Below are 10,802 nucleotides of genomic sequence, written 5' to 3'. Positions count from 1 at the left end.
CTTGTCCTATCGTTCATAACTATAAACAAGCCACATCCATCCCTATAATTTAATTACTTTATACTGAATAAGACTTTTTAATGCCTAACTGCTGTATATATCATCTAAATATTATGTATTCGAAATAACTCATTATTAAAATTTTAAAATTTATAATATATTACTTATTATAGAATTAATTATAACGTTTAATCAAACTTCTTCAACATTATTACAACATTTATACTTTTCGGTTTTGTCATATAATAGTTGAATATATTTAATTTAAACATGATATTTGGTCAAAATATTCATTTAAATTAATTAATTACCATATAAATAACGTGAATATTATATTATAATTACATTATATTATTATTTAGGGTGTTATAAATTTTATCTGTGCTTTGTCTATTCCTAAGTGCTAACTTGTCAATCTGTCAACTCAATTTGACTTTGTTGAGGTTCAACGTGAACAAATAAAATTGCATCATTTTATTTAGAATAAACTCTTATAATTCCTTAAAAAAAAGTTCAGATCATTCACAAAAGTTAGTATTACAATTGTGTTCAACACATATTTTATTATAGAGTAAAATTTTTGCTACATATAGGTTATGATTTTCTAACTTCAGATGCCGTTGTCCTGTCGATTTTACCAAGAAAAATATCCTGAAGTGGAAGATGTAGTAATGGTAAACGTAAGATCAATCGCCGAAATGGGTGCCTACGTACATTTACTTGAGTATAATAATATAGAGGGTATGATATTGCTCTCCGAATTGTCGAGAAGGCGTATAAGATCTATCAACAAGTTAATTCGTGTAGGAAAGACTGAACCAGTCGTGGTTATCAGAGTAGATAAAGAAAAAGGTAAGGAACATTTAAACGCGCATATTCCAATTTAAACTTTTCGAAAAAAGCTATCTGCATATGGTACTTACCTATACCTACTAACTAAAACAATTTATAATATAGTTTGTTGAAGCAAAAAATGCAAATTCATTTTATTATATTTCTTTTTTCTAGTTCCCATAAAATACTGTTTATGAATATTGATTTTAAAAATTTTAGTAAAACAATTTAATCGAAATCAAATATCCATCTGTATTGTTACTTAATAGAACCAACAAACTTATAAATGAAATATGCTGTTTGGTAACGACAAAATATCAAAATGTAAAAATTTTTTTTATAAAATGATAACTAACATTTATTCATTGAGGTTTTGTGTAAATCAAATTTTATAATATTAAATAGACTCCAACATTTTCAGTATATATTTTTTTTATTTAGTATCATTGTATGAGTAAGTGACAGTTATTGGCCAGTACTAATGATAATACTATTAACATTTACAGGTTACATAGATTTATCAAAGCGTCGTGTATCTGCAGAAGACATAGACAAATGCACAGAGAGATATGCCAAGGCTAAAGCCGTCAACTCGATTCTTCGACACGTCGCTGAACTTCTTCATTACCAGAGTTCAGAACAGCTGGAGGAACTATACAAGCAGACAGCATGGCTCTTTGAAGAGAAATATAAGAAAAAGGCATCTGCTTATGATTTCTTCAAGCAAGCTGCGGTGTGAGTTTCTATTTCAATTTTTTTTTTATTTTGAAGTTATAATTGAAGTATGGATATTACATTATAACAAACCTCTTTAATAGATAAAGTATGACAGAGTAGTCAATTACATGTTTCACTTTTTAATTTTGGCATTCTGTTCAGCTGACATTCTTCTCAGTAGAATCTACTTTTCAAGCCAGTGGTAGCTTCAATTAATTGTTAAATGACGATTCAAAAGTGTTTTTTTTTTTAAATTAACATGGTTATTTTTATCATTAAAGTTATTAATTTCGGGATATTTACCATGTTTTTTACGAATGTCTTGTTCACGAGACAGTCTCGTGAACAAGACATTCGTAGACAATGTCGAAATATCGAGCTCCACCGAACAAAAATAATTAATAACTTTAATGATTCAAAAGTGCTTGTAAAAGCCTACTTGAATAAAGTTTATTTTGATTTATTGCTAGTTAAAGTGAAAAGTAAAGAGACTGATCCTGTTGTTTTTGTTAATTTACAGCTATAATATACCCTAATGCTAAGTGGTCACTACTGCTGAAAGACATTGCTGCCGTATGAAATTTTAATCAAATCATTTTTTGATACTTATTGGTACCCAGATAAGTTTCCACCATGCACCACCTCTATAATCTGTACGATATAATTATTTTATTAAATATTAAAATTTTCAGTGACCCGTCAGTCCTTAATGAGTGTGGTATTGATGAGAAAACAAAGGAAGTATTATTAGCAAACATTAAGAGGAAACTTACCTCCCAAGCTGTAAAAATCCGTGCGGATATTGAGTGTGCTTGTTATGGATACGAAGGAATCGATGCTGTCAAAGCTGCATTAAAATCTGGACTTGCTCTATCCACAGCCGAGATGCCGATTAAGATAAATCTTATTGCACCTCCTTTGTATGGTAAGCTTTGATCTCTAAAATATTAGCTAGCCATCCGGCGAGATTATATACAAATCATAATGATGATTATATACCTTTAGTCGTTAATCACTTTATTAGTAAAAACTATACGTAAATCTGTTTGATAATTTTGTGTTTATCGCATACAGACAGACAGTTAATTGTTTTATAATACATAGTGTCTTTACACTATTGCCCTTTGGCAATACTTATTGTTTTTAGTATCAAATAAAATACATATAAAATAAATTGTGTGTCTCTATAATCTATAAGATTTTCAAAATTATTCATTAAATAAAAATAATGGGATGATATACATTTTTAAAATTGTTTGTTTAAATAATATCATAATGTTTTGTTTAATTTTCAGTAATGACAACTTCCACACCAGAAAAAACAGACGGTCTCAAAGCGCTGCAAGATGCCATTGATAAAATACAAGAAACAATCACCACGGCCGGCGGTGTGTTTAACGTGCAAATGGCTGTAAGTACTTACAATCGTATCCTACATATATTTTAAAAATAGGAAATGCTTTAGCTTAATAGTGGGTATTGATAGGTGTTACTATTTACTTTACGTTATATATTTGTTAAATTTCATACTATTACACTTTTAAACAAATTAGAACTGAGAGTAATTAACGTATTACATCCATGAAATAAACTTATCTAAACAAGCAGTGCGTGAACAATATACATCAGCGGTCGGCAACCTTTTGGTAGGCAAAGGCCAGAAGGTGGCAAAATAAAGTATAGGCACGCTCAATTAGTGTTAATTAGTCATATTCCATAGATAAAAGAAAAATGCTATTGAAAATTGTTAAAAGATACAGAGTTTAATTCGTACACATAATACTTACATTATGTGTATATGTTTGAGCATAGAAAAATAAATAAATGAAAACTACAAACGACCTAATTTTAGTGTGATGTCTGAGGTTGTATTTCAGATGCTATTTTTTGTATGTTTAATATATTTGTCAACTTTTTTACAAAACAGTCACGGGCCGCAAGGGAGATGTTCGCGTCCGCATGCGGCCCGCTCATATACATTATAACAAACGAGCGGTCGAACTCGAAATAATAATGTGTGCACAAGTTTTGACGCTAAAATACGGCCGAATACTTTTGCCGAATATTCGGCAAGGCTCACCGAATATTCGGCATACTATTCGTTGCACTTGCAAACCAGTCACAATTTGGTTTATGAAAATTCAAATATAAGATTTCGACCTCCATGGTTGAGCAGTGTGTACAGTTTTCGTGTACAGTTTTCATGGGTACGCCAATCCGAGGTTCCGGGTTCGATTCCCGGCCAAGTTGATAAAGAAAAAGTTCTTTAGCTTTCTATATTGTCTTGGGACTGGGTGGTACCGTCGTTACTTCTGATTTTCCATAACACAAGTGCTTTAGCTACTTGGGATCAGAGTATTGTATGTGATGTTGTCCAATTTTTTTTATATTTATTTATTTAGGGTTATTTAAACTACATATTATTATTATTTCATATAATATCACATCCCATTAATATCTAGATATTGTATTTCACTATTTAAATGTCATAGATAGTAAACAATTGACAGTTACCGCATGACAAATACAAATTTCTTCAATTCAATGATAAGTAGTGTAAACATATGTTTATTTATTCCAATATTGTTTAGATTGATATTCAGTTTCTATTAGATATTGACATTATTTTATTGTATAAATATTTCATTCAAGTCATGATGGCTGCCTTAATTAATTCAATTGTGTAGTTTGATTGAGTGTAATATAGTATGATATTTGCATACCAAATCGGTTGAATATGATAAGGACATAATTACTATAAGATCTTATGTGACCATATTCTTGCAAAATAAATTTCATTTCAGTATTGTCAGTAATATGTAATTGTTCTTACAGCCTAAAGTGGTGACAGCCACGGATGAGGCTGAGCTGGCGCGACAGATGGAACGCGCTGAGGCCGAGAACGCTGAAGTGGCCGGAGACTCCGCCGAGGAGAATGAGGACCAAGGTTGGCAAAACAGTATACTCAGTATTTAAATGAAAATTAATTTAAATTAAAAGATAAAAGGCTACCACAGATTATATAGGTATATTTTACAGAGAATATTTGCAAAGCAGAGCAATGAGCGATCAATCAATAATAACTGCTCTTGCCCTACTGTAGAGTATGCTTCTAATATAAAATATCTTGGACTACAAATTGATAACACTTTGTCTTGGAAATTACACAAAACTAATCTAACTACCCAAATAAGAAAACTAGTATATATATTCAAAAATCTCAGAGCTTCCGCGGAAAGATCTACTATCTTCATGGTATATTATGCTATAGTTCAATCTCTGCTTATGTATTGTATTACAGTATGGGGAGGAAGCAATAAAACATCCTTGTTACAGCTAGAAAGAGCTCAAAGGTCAATATTGAAAGTGATGACTAATAGATCCTATAGATTTCCGACAAACGAACTATATAATGATTGCAAGGTATTATCCGTTCGACAGCTATCTATTTATGAAACTGTTTTACGCAAACACAATACCCCTAACTTATGTTGATAATCGTGATAAAAGGAGAGTAGATATAATATTCCAGATAGAAAAGCACAGAAGTAAACTTGCAGGAAGGCATTATTATATTATTAGCTCCAGATTATACAATAAAATTAACAAACTTATAAATATATATCATCTTAATAGAAATAAGTGTAAAAAAGTATTAAAAGAATGGTTGCTAGTAAAATCTTACGACGAAACTGAAAAGCTGCTTGAAGTCTTAGGTACACTCCCCCCCTCTACACACACACACACACACACACACACACACACACACACACACACACACACACACACACACCTCAAATATACGCATGCTCAATTTTACACATACCTACTACTAATTTTATTTTACTTTACTAGTTACTAGTTATATTCTAAGTTAAAGCTAACGATACGTTTGGCATATACCATATTGTGTAGACTTTTTTTTTCGCTATTTCACTTTTGTCAACTTGGTAAAATGAATCCTTTGTAACAGGAGAGTACTGTCGCCTGAAATACAGGTTTATACCTAGCTCAGGGACAGTAGATTCTATTTGCATATACCTTGTACCTTTATGCATTGCAATCAGATGTCAATGTCTATACAATTGTGATGTGTTTTGAATAAATAAATTAAAATTAAAAATTCAGACTCAATCTTCATTATAGACTAGCTGTGTAGCTTAGTGCTGTTTATTTTAATATTTTTGTATACAAGTCAATTTACTATATACACTGAATGACTAAATTAACCACAATTTATGTCCAATTGTATGACCTGTAGCCTCGTCAAGAAACTCAGTAGTTACTGGTTTTCCCGAATGCAATACATATGCAATTAAATGTATTATATTATTTATAGAGTCGACATGGCCCAGTGGTTAGAACGCGTGCATCTTAACCGATGATTTTGGGTTCTAACCCAGGCAAGCACCGCTGTTTCATGTGCTTAATTTGTCTTTATAATTCATCTCGTGCTCAGCGGTGAAGGAAAACATCATGAGGAAACATCGCCACATGTGTATTCCACCAACCCGCATTGGAACAGCTTGGTGGAATATGTTCCAAACCTTCTCCTCTAAGGGAGAGGAGGCCTTTAGACCAGCAGTGGGAATTTACAGGCTGTTGTTGTATATTATTTAATTAATCGTTTCCTATATTATCAGGTATGGGTGACGCCGGTATGGATGAAGAACCGCAACAGAACGGCGCCTCCGACGAAGACGACGACAATTGATCGTTTCGTACGATGTGACTCCAATATAAATATATATACAACCCTTTTATACAACGCTTGTCGTTTCATTTTATGTCAGTTATTAATGTTCCTAATGGTTATTTATTTTTATATTTAACTAGCTATCGGCCGCATCGCATGAATCGAAAAAATATCAAGTACATAACGTTCAAAGATAAAATTATTTTTTATTTATCAATCACCATAGTAAACATTTGATAAAGCATGAGTTCTTAACAAAACCCTATTACGAATATTATACATTGAAAGTCTCGTACTTTCATATGCAAAACCTTGTTGTCATTAATAAGAAGTGTTGTGAAGAGTAATGAATTGTTTTTTGATATGCTCCGCAATCTTGAGAGAATGTGCCTATAGTAACACTTATCTTACTTCTATCTCTAAAACAACATTGGCTTAACCAGTGGCGTAGCTAGGTGAGGAAGGGCCCTAGTCCATAGAAAAGGAATTGGGCCCTCACCCTCTCTTTTCCATTCTCTTTAACTAATAATAACCCTTTAAAATTATAGATACCAAATATAATGGTTTAGTTTAGGGGCCCTGGAGCACTGCACCACCTGCCCTACGATAGACGCGCCACTGGGCTTAACAAGTATTGTTTTTGTTTGCTAAAAAAAATTTCACTTGACTTAAAGCGCGGGAGGTGTGGATATACTATATTTATGTTTCCTCTAAAAATAGATTATACATAGATCATTTATAGAGTCATATGTAAACTTTATATATAGTACGCCAACCATAAACCCCTTACCCCCTTGGGGCTGAATTAAATAAGTGTCCTATGTCTATCCCTGGGTCTCCATCCCATATGCCATCCAATATATATCTCAATATAGATCCAAATAGGATCAGCAGCTTAACAAACAACTTCACATTATATTAGTATAGATTTTTTAACAAATGAAACAATTTCAAAATCATATGTCAATTAAAAGTCTTTTATTTTAGGTTAAAAATATTTTATATATGTCATTTACATTATTTACACATACATTAAAAATCTAATAAATAGAATTGAGCTAATAAAATATATTTTAGAGTTCTTTGATCATTTACACTTTCTTCCCGTTTATTCTGCTGAGCTTACTTCTTTGTATTTTATCGAAGAATAGCAAACCAGCTGCTCTCTCAATCGTTTCCGGTGGCACCTTAAAAAAAAGTAACACTTGAATGTTAATTAAATAAATAAATAAATATATATGAGACAACATCAACTTACTCTGATCCCAATTTAAGTAGCTGAAGCACTTGTGTTATGGAAATCAGAAGTAACGACGGTACCACAAACACCCAGACCCAAGACAACATAGAAAACTAATGGTAATCTACATCGACTCGGCCGGGAATCGAACCCGGGACCTCAGAGTTGGCGTACCCACGAAAACCGGTGTACACACCACTCGACCATGGAGGTCGTCAAAGTTAATTAATATTTATATATATTGAATTAATAATATTATTCTTTAATACTAAATATAAATTGTCTGGTCAAATAAAGGATTCAATTTGGCACCTAAGATTATATGTCAATCTCTGAAAAGGTTTGAAGAACAATACATTTTTAACATTTAGATTGTATAATTTACTTGGAGACAGACTCATTTGCACAATATCCTACATATTGTGCAAATGAGTCTGGGTGGATACTCATAATATTTTTTATGTTGTCTATAGGGTCAAATTAAAGGGTGCCTGAACCAATTGTAATGTGAGAAAAATTGATGATCTTCATTTTAGCAATTTGAAATTAACAATAATAAATTCTCTGAATAAAAAGGTCTGTAATAAAAACTTTAAGCCCGTCTGGGTAGGTACCACCCACTCATCAGTTATTCTATCGCCAAATAACAACACTCAGTATTGTTGTGTTCCGGTTTGAAGGGTGAGTGAGCCAGTGTAACTACAGGCACAAGGGACATAACATCTTAGTTCCCATCGTTGGTGGCACATTGACAATGTAAGGAATAGTTAATATTTCTTACAGCTTCATTGTCTATGGGTGAGGGTGACCACTTACCACAAGGTGGCCCATATGCTCGTCCTCCAACCATAAAATAAAAAAAATAAAAATTTACCATGAAAGAAGAGACTGGTGTTTCATCTGGTATCTTCTGATTGGGCATGACATATGCCTCCATGTCCAACGAGCCGTCTGGGGACTCGGCAACCACTACCTTGTAGAAGTGAGTGGGCACTGCCACTGTATTGGCACCTATCACTTGGTACTTAATGTATGATTTACCATCTACTTCTTTTCTGAAATTAAAAAAACAATCGAACATTTTATTAATTGAAATAAAAATTTAAATGATAATTATTTGACTTTGATCTTATGCTACACATTTTTTTAATAAAGCCCTGTCCTCCCATAAAAAGCAGCAGATAGATATTATATGTGCCCATTTACATAAGAACTTAGGTACTCAGGTATTTTAGTATAAAGTATTTTGTAATTGCTATTTTTTAAAATCTATATATAAGACATTAACTTAAAAAAAAATGATTTTAAAATTACAATTTTCTTTTAGCGTTTAGGATAATACTTTGAAGAAGTAAACAGGACAGAAAATCAAAAGCTAGCCTTTTTCAATGAAGTTCATTTGAGTTTTGATGAAAGAAATAACAACAAGCTATATTTTTAGTTTTGTTTTACTATTATTAGCCAAACATATATTTTAGTTACTTCATTGGGTATAAGAATTGTTTATTGCAATATAATTTAAAGAGATTAATATTTACCTAGGAAGGTAAAGGGGACCCGTACAACAATACACATTGTCATAGACCTTGGTTAGTTTCCTAACATGTTTCTCTAAGCGATTCCAAGCATGTCTGTTAAATCCATCGCCGACCTGGTTATTCAAACATATTGTTTTATTATAATTATGAATAGATAATTTCCAGTCAAATGCATATGGTAATAATAAAAATGAAAGTGGTAGATATTCTGACTAGCCTGCTACATAATATATATTATAATGCAATGTCATGTAAGCATAAGTACACTCACTCTCACACTCATAATTCAATGGCATGTCAAACTAACATGACCAGAAAAAAATCTGCCCCATATGTGAGTTTTGTCTACTTTATAATTGCTATTGTTAGACATTCCAATGACTTTTTAATTAACCTGACTCAAAAATATTATATATTTATGTATATTTTAATACTCCATAGAGAACCAAATTCTTTTTTTTCCTTAGATTGGTTTGGTCAGATTTTAATTTTTTATTTAAAGTTACATCATATTCTATTACAATATTGGATAATTGATACACTAATATAAAAAATAAAACTTTTTTTTTTAAATTATTATGGTTCTCTTTTTATACTTTAAAAGAAAAAGAAATTTAAATTTTTATTTGAATTTGTACTTCAAAGAAAGTAAAAGAATTATTTTGTTTTTGGTGGTGTATTGTTATTGGTACCTGAGGAGCCATGTTTGTTAGGAAAAAGGTTTGATCCACATGTTTCTGGGCGAGACGATGGTTGCCAGCTGCTGCCATGTGGCCTCTATCAAACCCTGATCCTTTGTAATCACTATTTTGAGATCTGTAAGTAAATTAACAAAGTATAAAAATTAAAAATGATATGTAAACCATTAGTGTCTTTATAATAGGTGTCTGTTTTTAATTACATTTAAAAAACCAATGACAATTTCTATTATTAATTAATTATAAGCAGTATTACATAAAATAGTAAAAGTTTAAATTTTTTAATGTATTACATATTGGCTATCAAAACAATTATTGAAATTAATAGTTTAAGAACAGAAAAAAATACCTAAAGAAAGGATGAATACTTTCATCAGGTTTAAAGTCACATTTGCTTCTGTCTACAGCATCATTTTTCATGACATGTCCCTTCGTAATATGTTCAAACACCCAATTTGGCACCCTGTTTCGACGATCGTAAGATAAAACGAAGTCATCATAGGAACGCACATTATCCAAACTGGGAAAGCCGTATTTCATTATTTGCGATATCTGAAAATATAATTTAAATATATATATATATATATATATTTTTATTTAATTTTTAACTCAATATTTTTAATCAATTAATATAATTTGTACTTTGCGGTTAATTTAAATCTACTGTTCATTAAATATGATTTTCTAACTTAAACTTACCCTGTCTTGAGGAGAACCGCTCTCTGTATATGGTGTCGCGGCGGATACCGTGCCAAATATTGGCAAACCAGGCATGCTTTTTAAAGTTTTGCCATCGATAACTACTGTATTATTTAAACTATTAATTTTTTCCTTATAACCTATATAATATCCCGCTACGCCGACCGCACCAAGTTGAGCGATATGTAATATTCGCTTTGAAAACATTGCATATAATTTATATTAATTCTTTATTATTTGTAAGTATTTTTCGCCGAGGTTAGATAACTTTAATTTAAACTGTCAAATATCACATTGTCAATTTGGTATTTAAATAATGTTTATTGTTTATCTTCTGACCCTTATCAACTGCTAATGCTTACTGACTGAATGGCCATAAA

General features: G+C 31.4%; 2 protein-coding genes across 2 annotated transcripts; one reads left to right on the top strand and one right to left on the bottom strand.

The window, feature by feature from the left end:
* The first annotated feature begins 395 nt into the window (after positions 1 to 395).
* Positions 396 to 6,319, top strand: LOC124540180 (eukaryotic translation initiation factor 2 subunit 1). The gene is made up of 7 exons (XM_047117641.1): positions 396 to 530; positions 615 to 852; positions 1,341 to 1,569; positions 2,244 to 2,476; positions 2,847 to 2,962; positions 4,387 to 4,498; positions 6,195 to 6,319. Exons 2-7 carry the CDS (start codon positions 615 to 617, stop codon positions 6,263 to 6,265), a joined length of 999 nt encoding a protein of 332 aa, XP_046973597.1. The 5' UTR covers positions 396 to 530; the 3' UTR covers positions 6,266 to 6,319.
* An 884-nt stretch (positions 6,320 to 7,203) lies between these two features.
* LOC124540307 (endonuclease G, mitochondrial) lies at positions 7,204 to 10,752 on the bottom strand. Its single transcript, XM_047117789.1, has 6 exons — positions 10,423 to 10,752; positions 10,073 to 10,275; positions 9,718 to 9,841; positions 9,026 to 9,138; positions 8,362 to 8,542; positions 7,204 to 7,434 (listed from the first exon to the last, which is right to left on the bottom strand). Exons 1-6 carry the CDS (start codon positions 10,627 to 10,629, stop codon positions 7,339 to 7,341), a joined length of 924 nt encoding a protein of 307 aa, XP_046973745.1. The 5' UTR covers positions 10,630 to 10,752; the 3' UTR covers positions 7,204 to 7,338.
* Between the last annotated feature and the right edge of the window lie 50 nt (positions 10,753 to 10,802).

The sequence above is a fragment of the Vanessa cardui genome, chromosome 24 (assembly GCF_905220365.1).
Source record: "Vanessa cardui chromosome 24, ilVanCard2.1, whole genome shotgun sequence".
Lineage (NCBI taxonomy): Eukaryota > Metazoa > Arthropoda > Insecta > Lepidoptera > Nymphalidae > Vanessa > Vanessa cardui.
This window is presented reverse-complemented; position numbering and strand designations above follow the sequence as displayed.